The sequence below is a fragment of the Cervus elaphus genome, chromosome 15 (assembly GCF_910594005.1).
Source record: "Cervus elaphus chromosome 15, mCerEla1.1, whole genome shotgun sequence".
Taxonomy (NCBI): Eukaryota; Metazoa; Chordata; class Mammalia; order Artiodactyla; family Cervidae; genus Cervus; species Cervus elaphus.
This window is the reverse complement of record NC_057829.1, coordinates 66,455,677-66,473,974: the sequence shown is the minus strand read 5'-3', so window position 1 is coordinate 66,473,974 and position 18,298 is coordinate 66,455,677. Positions and strand designations below refer to the sequence as shown.

General features: G+C 43.4%; 1 protein-coding gene and 1 pseudogene across 1 annotated transcript in view; one reads left to right on the top strand and one right to left on the bottom strand.

The window, feature by feature from the left end:
* Positions 1-18,025, bottom strand: part of WBP1L (WW domain binding protein 1 like) — a 59,130-nt gene extending 41,105 nt beyond the window's left edge. The window contains exon 1 of the mRNA XM_043925346.1: positions 17,832-18,025. Within this exon, the coding sequence (XP_043781281.1) occupies positions 17,832-17,921 (90 nt within the window). The 5' untranslated portion in view covers positions 17,922-18,025. The remainder of the gene's footprint in view (positions 1-17,831) is intronic.
* On the top strand, positions 7,064-7,177 carry LOC122709747 (annotated as a pseudogene).
* Positions 18,026-18,298: the final 273 nt, after the last annotated feature.

Below are 18,298 nucleotides of genomic sequence, written 5' to 3'. Positions count from 1 at the left end.
TCACTTGTTAAACATCAGATGATATATTTCAGAGAGGGAGAACCTGAACCCATGTTGCTATCTCATATTTTACAGATGAAAAACAGGTGCTTCAGTATAGTTAGGTAACTCATTCAAAAACACACACCTAGTAGGCAGCTGGAGCCAGCATTTTAGCCAAACCTGTGTGGTTGGACAAAACGGCTGAACATGCATGGACACAGTGTTTTGATATTATACCCATCACTTCCCCCCTTCTGTGACATGATAGTCACAGTCATATCCAGCCATCAGAATAGACCACGAGGATGAGAAAGATGCGCTACTGGATGAACTGGCCTTGCCCTGAAAGAGTGACTTACTCAATTACACAGTGAGGGAGAAAAGACCTCAGACAGAAACAAATGGCACCCTATAATAAAAGTGAGGGAAGGAGCAGAGCCAGAAGTCTAAGACGAGCTTGAAGAAAGGAAGCTGTTGAGGGACAGACTGGCTAAAGAAAGTGTCACCGTGAGATGGCTAACTAAAAAAAAAAAGTAGGGTTTGGGGGAGAAGGTGAAAGCGCTAAGCAAGGCCAAGCATGACCAAAAGCATGAAAACAAAGGCACATGGGGCATTCAAAAAGGCTGAAGAAGATGAAGCAAAGATCAGCTGGGGGTAGAGTGCAGAGGCCAGCAAATATGTGCTTGTTTACTGAGTATCTGTAAGTGGCACATTTTTTCTTTCTGATGACTATGGTAGCACTATAAATGTCAAGGGCAGGAACTTCTGTTTTGTTAAGTATCTTAGATTCTCTTGCTGTTTAATTATATTTACTCCTAAAATATGATAAATCTTGAATCTGATTTTGTGGGGGGATGTGGGAGGTGCAAGGAAGACATCCATGCAATGGTACAGCCTTAATCTTTTAAATAGAGAGGTCAAAGTAGCAGAAGCTGAAACTGGTTTACAACAGCTTCCTAAGGTTTCTGCCTCCTGCTTATCTGCCCCTTAACAAGAAAATCCTTTTTTGTTGACAATCAATCACTCTGTTGATGTTTATTACCTTCGTGGATAAATATTTACTGCCCTCTCTGGAGAGTCCAGGGGTCTCTGAAACTCACCACTAACCAGGAGCTGTCACTGATGGTTAATGAGCTGCTGCTGGGTCCACAGCTTTCGCTTTATCAAGTACAACAGCAACCTTGTTTGTTTTTATACCAAAATGCTAGGTTCACTCTTCCTGCCCTGAAAACAGTTCAACCTCAACCAAACTGGCAAGTAGCCAAGAACTACATGAAACTCAGCAAGCTACAACTCAAGGCTGTCCCCAGAAAGATTTCATGTCTCCTCACAAACTGCTCTCTAAACCAAAGATCAAAATAAGAAGAAAAGAGGGCACCTAGGTCACACAAAATACATGATACACACACATGTGACCTGGAAAGAGAACTGCATTTAAGGAAACTGGTCTTCAAGGCCTCCATTAAATCTGATTTCAGCTTCCACTTAGGAGCAGGACAAAGAGAGATTCAACCCACTTTTGGTGAAATGGTGGCAGGCCCCTGGAAGGTCCAACATCATGTCATTTTATTCAAGATACCTCAACTCTGAATCCCTGCAGATTCAGGGATTCTGGGTGCTCTGGGCTCTCTGGGTGCAAAGTCATAGGAGCAAGTGTGCAGACTCTCCAATGTGAGATCTTGGTTGTGCTTTGTAAGAAGATCCGCTCCCTTGTCTATGTGTCAGCAAAGTCATTTATCCTCAGGCCTATCTCTTCTTGTATAGTATAAGCAACTAAAGGGCAAGGTACATAACTTTCATTTCTGTGTCCCTCACAGTACCAAGCAATGCATCGCACAAAGCAGGCCTTCAAGAAAAAATGGTCACATGGATGAGGGAATTGACAACTACAGAGAAAATGGTAAAAATTAAGTTAATACAGCTAAATCCCAAACATTAGGGCAGGTGACTTTTTCCTGGTCACAGAAACCTGAAAAACAGCTGTGAGATAAGGAGAGCACCTGGATGGTACTCTGAGCTCATAAGGCTTGATGAAGGGATTGGGAAACCTGGTTATCCACCTCCAATTTTCTCAGCTGAGGAATTTAAAGCACTTAAGCTATCTCAAAAGCCAAACTCCCTTCCTCAAGGCACAGCTGGGACTTGACTGAACGCCCCAGTAATAGTTTTTCAGTTATGGGGAATGGGATGAAGCGGGTCCTGGTTTTGTCTCCCATTCACCAGAAATTCCATTAGGAACACCTGGAAGTCACCTTTTCTGCTTAAAGGACTATGAGACTTAATAAAGCCTAGCTGGAAACACAGCTCCTGGCACCAAGCCTTTTCTCAGTTCCTGGATCTTATCTAAATAAAATATTACCTCCTCCTTCCTTCGGTAACCATACTTCGTTCAGGTCTAAGATTTCATGGTCAAAAACACCAGCAGAAAACTTTAAGACAACTTATTCTTCCCAGAAGTTGTAGGGAGTGTGGAAACTTCTGGAACATGCACGTCCACACCCCAAGTAAGATGATGACTGAAGGTGGTGAAACTGGAGAGGGAATCCACCAGATGCCAAGGATGCTGGACCTTTCATCACATTATGGCCAACCACAGGCCACACCTGAACCCTGTGGATTCCCAGGCCACAAGGGATGAAGCAACACAGGATGACAGCAGTATGTAAACCGACTTCAAAGACACTTTGACCATGGGTCCAAATCATGAAGAAAGCATGAGAGCAAAGCAAAGGTGGGCAGGCAGACCCTACTCTGTATGCCTAATGTCTAGGGGAGAAAATGCTGGCAGGGCCTTTGAGAAAGCATCCCATTGGGCTTCCCTGGTGGCTCAGTGGGAAAGAGTCTGCCTGTCAATGCCAGAGAAAGCATCCCATCACAGCAAGAAGTCCGTGCAGGCTACTGTACCTCTCAGGGAAAAAAGGCAGCAGGTACCAATATCCTATTGTATATTCACCGTTCCAAAGTCCTTCACTTTGCTCAAGATGCATATCCTTGGCAAGGTGTGTTCAGTATTACAGAAAAGGAGGCTCTGACCAGTGAGAGACACAATAAAGCATCATCCTTGCAAAGAATTCAAGGTTTATAAACTACTTTCACATCTCTTTTCATTGTTCCTTACATCAGCTGATGATGGGGCCAGGCAGTTATCACCACTCCCACTTGCCGGACAGTACACCGAAGGTCTGAAAATGCTAGGTGACTTATGGCTAGACCGACGGTTTCTAACTGAAGGGGCAGAGGTCTTCCCATAGAATCCCAGTGAGTGACCGCCTACAGGCAGATTTCCCTGCAAGCTAGACTCTGTCAGGGCTCTGGCACTCCACTCATTCTCATGACCCTGGGTCAGTTACTGCACCTCTCTGAGCCTTCACTACATCTATCAGCATCACCCAGAGGCTGCTCCAAGGCAGCCATTTCTGTGATAAGATGCTCACATGGTTGAAGAAATTTACGGTCTCTTTTAGAGATTCACGGTGCATGTGCTTTACAGGTAAGCCTCTGAAGCGTCCCACAGTTAAGCAGCTTGTTTAACCCTAAGCCTCCTATACTTCAAACAGCACAGCCTTTCTTATTGAACATCTGTTCATAGAAATATTATCTTATCGCATCTTTCAGCCTCCAAATTCTATTTTCCATCTCTGCTCATCAGTTGTGAACCACCCCCCATACTGTACTCTGAGGGCAGGTGTAGTCAAGTCAGGCTCTGGATGGGAGACACTGTGCCCTGGACAGCTGAAAGACAAGCCATGAGCACTAGTCTCCTCAATCCCCCGTGTTTCTCTGAGCCTCTGGGCAATCTCTGAACAAGATTTTCCCAAAACCTCTCCCTACACTAGAAATTGAGGGCAAAAGTTAGTCAGAAGTTAATCTTTCACTTTATATACTGAGCGGAGGCTAGAAATGGATGCGTGTGTCCCCCACCCCCTAAAAAACAGACAAAGATTTCAGAGGGATAAAGAAGAGGACTGCCATGATTAAAACTTCACCACTAGAGCTGTTCAAGTAAACAAAGAAAAACCTGTGGTTGGAAGAGCACTTTTTGATACCCATAGGACTGAAGGGTGTCACTTTTTTAAAGTGGCGTAACTCTTCTGGATAATTCCTTATGAAAACAGAAGAACTATCATAATTAGCTGAATTTTCTAATTGGATTTTTACTTCTAGATCCAAATTACATTTTCACATGCAAGATCCTCTCCTGTAATGTTAAGGAATGTTGAGGAATGTCAAGTTTTTAGGGTGTGGTATGGAAGAGTGGTTATGTTCTGAAACAAAGTCCTTTTATCTTTTAGAGATTCAAATGGAACTATTTATGGTTGAGATGATAGGAAGTCTGCAACATGCTTCAAAATAATTGCAGTGGGGATGAATGGAAGTTAAAGTAGATATAGATAAAAACAAGACTGGCCAAAATGCTAAATTGCTGAAGTTAGGAGGTAGGTACGTAGGTACTTCATTGTATTATACCATTCTCTTTAGCATTATTTTTGTAAATGTTTAAAATGCTCCATAGTAAAATAAAGGATCTTATTCTGAATAATGTCCATTTTTTACCCTAAATAATATTAAGTTTTAGAAAGCCCTAAAAGAACTAGGGAACATCAACAGCTTGAGTTAACAAAAGAACATAAAGTGACATTGATCAAAATTAAAAACAGCTGTATTTTAAAGGACACCATCAACAAAGTAGGAAAAAATCAACAGAGAACAGAAAAAAATATTTGCAAACCATTTATCTGATAAGATATTAGATAATGATATCTGATAAGTGTTAACTGTGGGATTCTTCAGAGGCATAACTATAGAACACATGCATCATGAATCTCCACAAGAGATGGTAGAAGACTCTGACTAAGAGAAGGTAGACTCTGTGGGCCTCTTACAGCAGAAATGACTAGGTGAGCTAAAGTAATTGGCCCTGGGTCATGAGAATCAGAGGTAGCATGGCTAGGTGTAGAGCGCCAGAACCCTAACAAAGTCTGGTTTTAAAGGAAAATCTCTCCTTGAGCAGTCACTCACTGGGATTCCATGTGAAGACTGCTGTCCCTTCAGTCACATAAGACTGCTTATTTTAAAGTAAGCAAAGGATTGAACAGGCATTTCTCCAAAGAATATATGCAAATGGCCAATAAGAACACAAAGAGATGCTCAGCATCACTAGTTATTAGGGAAACGCAAATCAGAACCACAATGGGATGCACCCACCAGGATGGTTATGATTATTTAAAAAAAAAAAAAAGGCAACAGTGTTAAAGAGTATGTGGAGAAGCTAAAAGCCTCACAAATTGGTAGTAGGGATATAGAATGGTGCAGCCGCTACAAAAAACAGTTCCTCAAAAGTTAAGCAGAGTGATCATATGACCTAGCAATTCCACTTCTAGGTATATAACCAAGAGAAAGAAAACACATGTCCACTCAAAACTTGTATATTCATGTTCAAAGCAGCATTATTCATAATAGCCCGGAAGTGGAAAGAGCCCAAATGTCTATCAGTTAAGAACTAAATGTGTTACATACACACAATGTAATATTAATTGGCCATAAAAAAGGAATGACATATGGCAGCAACAGAGATGGACCTGAGTGAAGTCAGAGACAAGTATCATATATCATTTATATGCAGAATCTAAAAAACTGGTACAAATGAACTTATTTGCAAAACAGAAATAGAGATGCAGAAAACAAACTTATGGTTACCAGCAGGAAATACACTGGAAGATTAGGATTGGCATATATACACTACTGTATATAAAATATACAACTAGTAAGGACCTACTGTATACTACAGGGAAATTGTCTCAGTATTCTGTAATGACCTATATGGGAAAAAAAATCTAAGAGAGGAGTGGATATAGGTACACGTAGAACTGATCTGCTTTGCTGTACAGCAGAAATCAACACCAGCTTCCCTGATGGCTCAGCAGTAAAGAATCCATCCGCAATGCAGGAGACATGGGTTCAATCCCTGGATCAGGAAGCTCCCCTGGACAAGGAAATGGCAACCCACTCCAGTACTCTCGCCTAGAAAAAATGCCTTAGACAGAGGAGCCTGGTAGGGTACAGTCCATGGGGTCACAAAGAGTCAGTCACAACTGGGCAACTAAGCACACGTGCATGGAGAAACACAACACTGTAAATCAACTGTACTCCAATAAAAACTTTTTAAAAAGGAGTGACTTACTGACACGTTACAACATGGACGAACCTTGAAAACACGATGCTAAGTGAAAGAAGCCAGTCATAAAATAGCATATGGTGTATGAGTCCATTTACATGAATTGATCAGAATGGACAAGTCCACAGAGACAGAAAGTCAATTAGTAGTTGCCAGGGATTTGGGGAATCTTGGAAGGAGGGGTGGGAATGACTGCTGATAACAGTACTTCTTTTGTGATCTATGAAAATGTTCTGAAATTAGATAGTGGTGATGGTGGCCCAAACTTGTGAATATACTAGAACTCACTGAATTGTATATTCCAAAAGAGTGAATTGTATGGTATGTGAATTATATCTCAATAAAGCTGTATTAGGTCTGGCATCCTGCAGTCCATGGGGTCATAAAGAGTTGGACGCAACTGAGCGACAACAACAACAACAACAAAAGCTGTATTACAAAAATAAAATAAAAGCAAGCCTCAGAAAGCATTCTCAACTCAGAATAGGAAGTACCAAACGGAGGTTGGGGACTGGTGTCAAGAAGCCTCAGGGAGCCCCTCAGCTCAGTACAGTACATTGTGAGCTGAGAGCAGGCAGATCTGCAAGTGGCAGTGCTGTGGACAGAATGAACGACGATCCAAAACCCCCCACTCTTTTCCTCGCTCAAGAGGGTACAATGGTGTGTATATCACAATAATAGCATATATCCTAACTTACCTGCTCTAAGAATAAATAATTTTACATTTTATTATTAGAAACCAATTGTTTTGCAGCCGATTAAGCTGGTCATTGGAGAAGGAAATGTCAACCCACTCCAGTGTTCTTGCCTGGAGAATCCCAGGGATGGCGGAGCCTGGTGGGCTGCTGTCTATGGGGTCGCACAGAGTCGGACACAACTAAAGCGACTTAGCAGCAGCAGCAGCAGCAGCAGCAAGTTGATCATGGGGGCCTGGTGCAATGGCTGCAAATAGCAGCCTCCTCAGCAGTATATGCAGCCTGGTGCCTGTGCAGTTTGCTCAAAGGGATCCTGGTGACAGCCCTTTCCAGGACCTTCAAGACTGGCATGCTGTCCCCAATCAAGGTTCCAAACCAGTAGGCTCAGTGTCTTTGGAAGGCCCCAGTGGCCTTCCAAAGGGCACAGTGGTCAGGGTCCACGTTGGCCAAATTATGTCTATCCACACCAAGCAGCAGGACAAGGAGCATGTGACTGAAGTCCTCCTCGGGGCTAAGTTCAAGCTCCCTGGCCATCGGAAGATCCACATCTCCAAGAAGTGAGGATTTACTAAGTTTAATGAGGATGAAAACATGGGCACAGAAGAGCGGCTCACCCTGGATGGCTGTGGGGTCAAATACATTCCTAATCATGGCCCCCTGGACAAATGGCAGACCCTGCACTCGTGAGAGCCATGGTGCTGTCTCCTCCTTAATCATACCCACCAGTAAGTCCTACTTTCCTGTCCAAAATAAAATTGCTGAAAAAACACCTCTCACCTGATTGCCAAGGGGGATGATATGTAAAGTGATTCATGTTCATTTTGAACAAGGAGTAAACCAAAATGTATTCTTAAATCCCTCCACCGAAAATAAGTCTTGTGTCAGTAAGAGAATGGGGAAGGCTTAATGTTCACCAGAGCTAAAATAATTAATAATGACAACAACAAAGGTTAACATTTACCCAGTAATTACTATGTGGCAGGTACTGCCTATAGGCTAGGTGCTAATATCCCATTTTACAGATGAGGATACTGAGTTAACTAATTAGCCCAAGGTTATATGGAAGTAATCTGGCTCTAGAGTCTGCACTCTTCAACAACGTCAGTTTTAAGCATCTCTTCTTCTGGGATACCACCATGGAAGGGTGGTAGTTTGGGCTTGAAATTAAACTCGTGTGCCTCACAGCAACTAGCCAACAGCTCCAGGCCAGCTGCCTGACATTCTCGAGGGGACCACAAACCACTTCTTTTAGCAGAGGGGCAGGCATTTCTACCCTCCTCTGGCTACAGGCTCACTGCCCTTGGGTGAATCCTGCTCCACAGCAAAGGGAGCAACCAGTTTGCAGACCGGGAGGAGACTTCTGGGCCTTTGAGGAAGTAAACCGAAATGTTCTCCAGGAGCCTGTGTTAAGAATCAGAAAACACATCTTCAAGGATAAGCAGAAGGTGCAGGTGAAGAAATGATACTCACGTGTGTGGGGAAGTAAGCCCTACTAATGGGAATGTGAACTGATACAACCGTGTTGGTAAGCAACTTGGCACTCCTGGCCCCGAATTCCAAATGTCCACACATTATAACCCCATAACCCCAATTTCACGTCTAGGAATCTAGCAGACTGCAGACAGCAATAAGTGCAACAATGGTCTCTATAGCACAGTGTGAAAATGCTGTGCTTGGACACAATGTATGTTCATTAATGGAGGGGTGGTTAAATAACTTATGATCTAAAGCAATAACATACAGGCATTAAAAAAAAAAATCACACGGCATACATGCCATATGAAAAGAAGCCTACAATATATGAAGATTTTTAATAAGTGCATATTGTTAAAATACTATATGTAAAGTATCCATTTTTGTTTCAAAAACAAATGAAAAATTCTATTCAATACTCTAATGGCTCACATGGGAAAAGTCTAAAAAATAGTGGTTATATGTATAACCGATTTGCTCTGCTATACACCTGAAACTAACACAATTCATAAATTCAATAAAATTACATACTCCAATAAAATTTAAAAAAACAAATGAAAGAAAACAAAGAATGCTACCCATACCAACAATTTCATGTATTTTATGTGTATATAAGTTTATACATAGGAGTTATATTACTGTATCTATAAATATGCAGCATAAGCAGAGAAGCCACCAAAAATACACACCAAACCACAAACTTTCAATTTTTCCTCTAAGTATTTTTGTATTTCTCTGTTACTTACTATTGTTATGAGCCATTGTTATTTTTGTGTAATTAAAAACTGATGTGAAAAGGTAACTTAAAGCCCAAAGAAAAGCAGCAATCGGGTCTAAGAAAGGAAACGGAGAGACAGCCAGAGTGGACCTTCTGCCAAATCAGATCAGAGCAGGTTTTCTGCTCCTCGCCCCCATCCACTGCAACAGCAGCAAGGGGATTTGCATATTTAAAAATAAGGGACTCAAGAAAGAAGAAAGAAGCACACAGGATGAACTTCTTATACTAGTCAACTCTATATTCAAGTCCCCAATAGCTACAGTGCTCCAACATCCCAGTGCAGAAAGCCAAATATTAACTTTCTCTCCCAAGTAAACCACAAATATGTAAATCCGATTGATAAACTAAGCTATGGTGCTCTCATTCTGTGTTTGGTTGGTTTTTAACACAACCGGAGGGAAATTGCCAGGTGAAATCTTAGATGAGGAATGTAATTTTTAAATGGCGGACAAAGAACAGTTATGTACAATTTTGAAAAATATGATTATTTTCTCCATGAACGGCATGCCTCTGATCTATAAGAATGTATAATAAAATAGTTACAACATAGTCTGTCTTGCTCCATATTTAAAAATCAAAACAGATATGTTTTTATAACTTCACTCTAAGATTCATGCTTCCAAGCCACAAATATTCTTACAACATCTTACATTTACTGTCATCTCTTCCAAAACAAATTTAAATTATTTAAAACACCTATTGTGAATCAAAACTGAGCCGTGGCACTATGAGTGATGATGGCACCAGGAACAGAAGATACACAGCTCATCTGCTGTCCCACAGAAGAAAGCATGGAAAGATGAAAACCATAAGTAAATAAATCCAGCTATGGGAGTGTAGCTGAGTGAGTGAGAGGATCCAAAAAAACCCCATCCAGGCAAGACTCACAAGTATGAGAGGATGACAGACTTTAATTCCCACACTGGGAAAGCCCAGAATTGTATCAACAAGCTGCAGAATTCAATAGAATGAGATTTGTTTCCCTTTTCCTTACCTCCCAGGTTGCAGTATTCTGGATTTATTTGTATTTCTTTGTTTGTGGTTTCCACATTGCATGTGGGTTTTTGGCCAGACTTTGCTCCACCCAGTGGATCTGTAAAGGATGGGCCAAAAGGGCGGTGCCCACGGCTCTCTGTCGTGTGCTGCTGAGCAGACAGGTCACCCTGATCCACTATCACCACTCCCTGTCACCCGGTGGCCACGCTCTGTGGTCAGAGGAGGCTCGGTGTCCCCAACAAAGCCTACCATTGAGGTTGCAGGGCAAGGAATGAACCCACATCACTGGACTACCTGGTCTTCACGGTCCCTCAAACATCAGTCCAGCTACTTAAGGCAAGAAAGAAAGAGGCCCTCAGGTGCGTGACTTGGCCAGGCATTCTATAGGAGTTGGAATTTTAAATTCAAAGCCCTCTAAGTTCCCCACAGCACCCACAGAGTAGTCAGCCTGTGCCCGGTATCCACAGATGAGCTGCATCCTGGGGACTGGCAAAAAGGACTCTCCTCCAGACACAGCGTCACTGAGGTCCAGGACCGTGAGCTTCCATCGTGGCGACCAGAGGACATCTAATGGTTTCTGCAGGCTGAGCATGTGTGGGAACTAACATTCATGAAGCCAAAAATGAGAGGAGAGCCAAGACTTGGAATGAGGAAAGGAAAAAGTTCTAAGAACATGACTCAGTTAGGAGTGATTATGGGACCATGGAGGACACAGAAAAGGAAGTAACTGGCCATCCCGCTTTCACTGGGGCGAAAACAAACATGTTCTTAAAGTGAAACCACAAGGGTAGACCAAAGTGAGAGGAAAGAAAGTTCAAGATGGGGTGACTGAGGGAGGCTCACCTGCTTACTGAACCACAGACTGAAAAAAATGTGCTTTTGTCAAAACTGTTGATGTTGGCTGACAAAGCGGAGCTGACTGGTAACTCACGTCAACATATCAGAGAGTAATCAAGATTCAGGACATCAAAGCTTTAAACTGTCCCACCTGAAATATGTTGTCAGAGGTTATTTCACACACATCTCTTCATAGGGAAGAAAGAAAGAAAGTGAAGTCACTCAGTCGTGTCCAACTCCTTGCGACCCCATGGACAGTAGCCTGCACCAGGCTCCTCTGTCCATGGGATTTTCTAGGCAAGAGTACTGGAGTGGGTTGCCATTTAAAGCTGACCTCAAATCCCAAGATTCTGAACAGTAGCCGGTAAGGGGACAGCAGGTACCATACAAGGGTTCCTCCTCTTTGGCACTACTGACATTTTGGGCCAGACAATTCTCTGTTGTTGGGGGGACTACCCTCAACGTTTAGCAGCATCTCTGGCCTTCACACAACAGATGCCAGTAGTGCTCCTGAGTTATGACAATCACATGTTTCCAGGGACTTCCCTAGTGGTTCAGTGGTTAAGAAACTCTCATGCAATGCCAGGTATGTGGGTTCCATTCCTGGTCAGGGAACTAAGAGCCCACATGCCCTGGAGCAAGCCCACACACCACAGTAACTGAGCCTGAGTACTTCAACAAGAAAGCCAGAATGCCACAACGAGGTCTCGATGCAGCCAAAAATAAATACTTAAAAAAAAAAAAAAGATGCCAAACACTGACAAATGTCCTCAGGAAAAGCTGTTCCCAATTGAGAACACCACTCTACATAGGTTCACCATGAAAAGTTACCTACACAAGTAAAAGATCAGAATCAAACTTAAACTCAGATATAGAACAGGATCAAGGAAGTCACTTCAAACTCCCCAAATCTCAGTTTCTGAACTTAGTTTGAGAGGTAACACCAACTTACCAATCACAATGAACTCTGAGGACCCTCAAAAATAATAATAGTGGTGAAGTGAAGTCATTCAGTCGTGTCCAACTCTTTGCAATCCCATGGACTGTAGCCTACCAGGGTCCTCTGTCCATGGGATAAGTATTATTATATTTAATAACCATTAAGTATACTCCAAAAGCTTTACATACAGTATGTCTTTTCACCTCCCAACAAATCTATAAGGTACATGCTATTACTATTCCCATTTTGCAGATGAGGAAACTGAGGCACAAAGAAGTTCAATACTTTGCTCAAGGATAGTAAGTGGAAGAATCAAGTTTGGAACTCACATAGTCTGCCCCTGAAGCCCATGACTCCACCACTACATGAGACCATATTCCAGCTCCACACTGGAAAACTGTTAGATCTGCATCATCTAATAGGTGGCCAGTAGCCACAATATCATACCGTATCATTCCAGACTTCTGGAAAACAGTCTGGCAGTTCCTCAAAAGGTTACACAAAGACTTATTAGTCCCAGCAATTTCACTATTAGGTACATACCCAAGAGAAATGAAAACATATCTACATAAAAACATGTACATGCATGTACACAGCAGCATTGTTCATAATAGCCCAAAAGGGGAAACAGCCCAAATGTCCATCAACTGATAGACAAATAAAATGTGGTACATTCATGCAACTGAATATTGCCCATAAAAAAGGGAATGAAATGCTGATACATGCAAAGAAATACCAATACATCAACATGGAAGAAACTTGAAAACATCATGCTAAGTGAAAGAAGCCAGTTACAAAGGACCACATGGTATATGGCTCTATTTATACAGAATGTCCACAATGGGTAAATCCAAAGAGACAGAAGGTAGATTAGCAGTTGCAGGGGCTGGAGGAGGAAGGGGTGTAATGGGGAAGGGCTGCTAATGGTTATGGAGTTTCTGCGTGGAGAGGCGAAAATGTTCCAAAATTACATAGTAGAGATGCTCACACAACCCTGTGACTTGCTGAAAAAATATATTTTCTGTACACTTTAAAAGGATGAATCCTTTGCCAAGTGAATTATCTCTCAATAAAGTTGATATGAAAAAATTAAATGTCATTAAAAATTCAGTTTCTCAGTTAACCTAGTCACATTTTAAGTGTTTAGTAGCCACACATGGACAGCACAGATACAGATGATTTCCAACATCATATAAGTTCTACTGGACAGCACTGCTTCAACAATGGATAAAAGGCCTCCTTACCATCTAACTGCAGCCCACCTTTCAAGTCTCAACCTACTCTCACAGTCCTTTGCACACCCACAGGCAAAGCTTCCACCACAGACTGTGGGCCTCTTTCAAAAGCTCCATTCCCACTCTTTCATACTGGAGTAACCACACCCCCCCCCCCCCCCCAATTCCTGGTCCACAGATACCCTACTTAATCTTATCAACCTTGAAAGTGAAGTCACTCAGTCGTGTCTGACTCTTTGCGACCCCATGGACTATAGCCTACCACACTCCTCTGTCCATGGGATTTTCCAGGCAAGAGTACTGGAGTGGGTTGCCATTTCCTTCTCTAGAGATCAACCTTGAAAGCCCTGTCCAAATGCCTCTCCCTCTATGAAGCATTTCCTAAATCCCCACCTTCCCCCAGCCCTAGCCATGGTTCCCATAGTCCTTTGTATGCACTCCCATTATAGGGACTTGTTACACTCCTTATGACCCTTGAACAGCAAGGAGATCAAACCAGTTGATCCTAAAGGAAATCAGTCTTGAATATTCACTGGAAGGACTGATGCTGAAGCTCCAATACTTTGGCCACCTGATGCAAAGAGCCAATTCACTGGAAAAGACCCTAATGCTGGGAAAAACTGAAGGCAGGAAGAGAAGGAGAGGACAGAAGATGAGATGGTTGGATGGTATCACCGATTCAATGGACGTGAGTTGGAGCAAACTCTGGGAGACAGCGAAGGACAGGGAAGCCCAGCATGCTGCAGTCCATGGGGTCGCAGAATCGGATATGACTGAGCAACTGAACAACCATTACAGCACTGATCCCTCCAGATTACAAATCAGTGTTTGTTATCTGTCTTTCTCGCAAGATTATCATCTCCTTGAGGACAGGGAGCTGGCTACTCATTTGAGGGTTCCCAGTGCCTAGGAATAATAATAGCCTGCTGCAAAGAACGAACGTTTCAGTAAACGTTTGCTGGAATCTACTGAAAGGATTTACATAAGCAACTCATGGTGTTGATTTTAGACAACTCTTCACTTTGGTGTATAAAACAGGCTAAGAAAGAGAAAGAAAGAGGATAAGAATTTGAAAGTCTCATAACTCACAAGAAGGAATGAGGGTGGTCGCACTATAATGCTGTAGTTAGGAAAGAAGAGTGGAGTAGGGCTTCTGGACTGAGAACTAAGGCAGTAGAGATAAGTAAGGGTGGGGGGAAGGGATACACTATTGGAGGGTGCGGTGGGAAAAAACAAATCATGAGCTAGGGCCCCTGTCCAGCTCAAAGTCTGAAGCATGGCAGAGGAAAGGTAAGGACCACATCTCTATAGATTTGCACCCAACCCATCGGTTGGATCACTTTATGGAAAAAGACATTTCTACTAAAACTTTAAATACTACAGTCAGATATCTAACCAACAAGAGAAAGAAAGAAACTCTGTATCTCCATCATAATTCAACTGAAAGAGACAAATGTCAAGGCCTTTCTGTTTGGAGACTCCATGGCTGTTTTTATTCTTTATAGATTCACAGAATCACATCTAAGTTGCAAGCATCTATAGGAGAATTAAGTCTAAGTTCCTAATCACAGAAGGGAATTAAACTGATGAACTTATCTGGGCCAGGATGGCAGGAAATAATTGTTCCAGTGCAGAGCTGGAACCAGAGAAAGAAAGCTGCCAAATATTATCTGATATGAAATGCAGGTTTTTAAAAAAGATTGTATTATGAAAAAGAATTTATCTGTATATACACATATACATGTGTGTTTATATACACATATGTGTATATATACACATGTACATACAAATGTACATGTGTGTGCGCATATATATGCACATGTTTCTATACACACACACGTGTGTGTCAGTCACTCAGTCTTGTCTGACTCTTTGTGATCCTATGAACTGCAGCCCACCAGGCTCCTCTGCCCATGGAATTCTCCAGGCAAGAATACTGGAGTGGGTAGCCATTTCCTTCTCCAGGGATCTTCCTGATCCAGGGGCTTGGGTCGCCTGCATTGCAGGCAGATTCTTTACTGTCTGAGCAACCAGGGAACTGAGATACACACACATATATACATAACTTAATCACTTTGCTGTACACCAGAAACTAACACAACATTGTAAATAAATTACACTTCAATTTAAAAAAAAAGACTGTATCTGATAGAGCCATGTCAAGAGGAAAAAAATGCAATGAGGTACCCATACCACTTTCAATACGGAAAGAGTACAGAGAGTCCTCCTCAATTCAGAGCTAGCCAGAAGCCACTTGTTGAAACAAGGACAGCGAGTACCTGAAGTACATCCTATACCAAGTGGTCTCTTAATTTTTTTTTTCATCACTGATTTCTGTAAGCCAAAAAAAAAAAAAAACCTAAATTGACTAAACTGTGGGGGATTCAGAGTTAATTATTATAGAGTAACTTCCATTTCCAAGGTTAAAATTCACAAAACAATTCTCACCATTGATACTGAGAAAGAGAGTCTATAAGATGAAGGCAGGAGTGTTTGGGGGAAAGGGTCAGGGGGAGAGACTACACATTTCAGAAACTTCCCCTTCTCTGCAGGACCTGTAACAACCTAATAGCTGCCGTCCAGTGTTAGCATCCATCCAAACGGAACAAAGTACAAAAGCCGCCCTGTCCCCCAAGTAAGTATCGGAAGTGCCAGAGAGATGATAAGCAAACAGCCTGTGATCCACAAATGGCAACTAGGGCATTACACTGAGGATCCCTCCCACGTCGTCTCTCCACCTCCTAGGCTTCCATGACCTAGGAAGGAACCTTCATTTTCCATCCGGTTAAAGAAATGGATCTGGTTGCCACCAGATGCCAATCACTGCTCTCCACTAGGGAGATGCAGTCCACAGGCCCAGGGAACCCAGGTTCAAAGCCTGCACTGTTCCTAAATCAACCCCCTAGTAATGCTAATTACTGGTTACTGGGAACAGTCTTTAGAGATACTTAGGTGCAGGTATAAAGGAAAAGCAACAGTTTGTTCTATATTTTGCTCTCTCAATATCTATACTTCTTAGCTTGACCAGTCCTAAGGGCGGTAACTTTTTTAATAAAGAAAACTTATTTCTCCTGCCAGTTTATGATTTTAACTGAGAAAAGAAAGAACCCCAACAAAGCCTAGAACAGAAGAGTCCCAGCCCAAGAAAAGGGAATGTGCTGGGCCAGAAAATGAGCGCTGTTCCTTTCACATGTTATTTCTAATATACATAGTCTTTGAGGAGAGCAGGTGATACTTACACAGACAGATGAAACAACAAATTCTGGAAGAGCCACACAATGGAGTATTATTCACCCCAAAAAAGGAAAGAAACACATGCTACAATGTGAATAATCCTTGAAAACTTTATGCTAAGGGAAAGAAGCCAGATACAAAAGGTCATATATTGTAAGATTCCATTTACATGGAATATCCTGAATAGATAAATCTATAGACACAGAAGGTAGACTGATGTTTGCCAGGGGCTGTGGGGAGGCGGAACAGGGAGGAACTGCTTAACGATAGGGGGTTTTCTTCCCAAGTGATGAAAATATTCTGGAACTAGATTGAGGCAGTGGTTGCTCAACACTGTGAATGTACTAAACACCACTGATTTGTTCACCTTAAAATGGTCAAATGGTTTTAAACGATTTATGTTATATAAATTTTATCTCTTTAAAAAAAATTAATGTTTTAAATAGAGGATACTAATGGGCATAACATGATGCTCATAAATTCCTAGGAAAAACGGTAAGTGTTTTTGCTGGCATTCTGCTGCTACTCTTGACCACACCAAGTTCAAGTGCTAAGCTATACTATATAGACTCTGTCATCTTGCTCTGTGTGTCTGTGTGTGCAGGCCTTTCTGAAGAGACAGAGAAAATAGAACAGTACAGCCTTGCCAAATGCAAAGAAGGGAAGGAGGGTGATTCCCCCTACTGCACCCCACCCAACCTGGCACCAAGAGTAACGCTCCCATTAAGAGTTTCGAAATGCCAGCAGCGGCTGAAATCTGCACAAGCCACCTTAGCAAGAAAAGCTAGGGGGCTCCATTTGTTGGCCGTATTGGCACCAGCACCACCCTCTGCTCCAAACTCCGAGCTGGCCCAGGACAGCATCAGTCACTGGCTTCCCCAGGCCAGTCAGCCTAATAGTAAGAACTTGTTACAGCTCAGGTGTGCGCCGCTGCTGAGGGGTCCCAGGCTACTTCATCCCACCTGCCTTCCGAGAGTCCCGCCTCCAACACCACTTAAAATGGGGCAAGAAGCCCCTAGAACATACCCCGATCCAGCTGGAAATAGGTATCCTCTCAGCCCCACCGCCCTCTCAGGCCGCCTCAATAACCCACGTACCCCTACCCGCACCAACGGACACGCGGCACCGCTGCCTCACAGACCTGCTCCACTGGAGGACACGAACGCGCACCCCACACACACCCCGCTTGATACCACTATCCATTCACAATCATTCCCGGCCCACCTGACTGAACTGCCGCCTCAAACGCCCCTCAACTCGCTTGGCATCATGCCTCTGCCTCCTCCCTGATACCAAAACCGTCACAGGTGTCCCTCGGCTAAACATCGACGCCCCCTCAGATCCTGTCCACTCAAGCATGGGTGACCGTCTCAGCAGCCCGCAACTCTTGGTAACAACGTTCCTTCAGGCCCTCTCCAGCCACGCCTCGACGACCCCGAGGCCCCCAGCTTGGCCCCTCAGGCCGCCACACGACCCTCCCCCTTACCTGCGGGGGTTCAGCCCTGACTGACAGGGGGCTGGGCAGCGCCTGGAGGAGCAGGAGCGCCATGCCACCCAGGAGCCTTCTCCTCGCCATCCCCCTCCTGCTCCTGCTCCTCCGCCACGGCGCCGCCACCTCCCTCCTCCTCCTCCCTCTCCTCCTCTTCCCTGTTCTTCCTTCTTCCCTTCTTTTCCTGTTTCACTCTCCCCTCCCGTTTCCGGCTCCGCTCCACCCGGCCCCAGCCCAAACGCCCTCCCAGACACTGGGGTGGTTCTCCAGTTCCTACGCTTCATTGGCCCTTGCCCTTCGCCCATTGGTTAAAAAAGCTGTCGATCAAATCGAAGTTCCGCCTCCTTATGAAGACGGAAAACCGGAGAAATTCAGCCAATGGAAAGTAGGAGGAAGCCGGGCCATCTTGAGTGCTGGGAGGCGGTATAAACGCGTCCGCTCCGCAGAGAGTGGCGGAAGTAGCT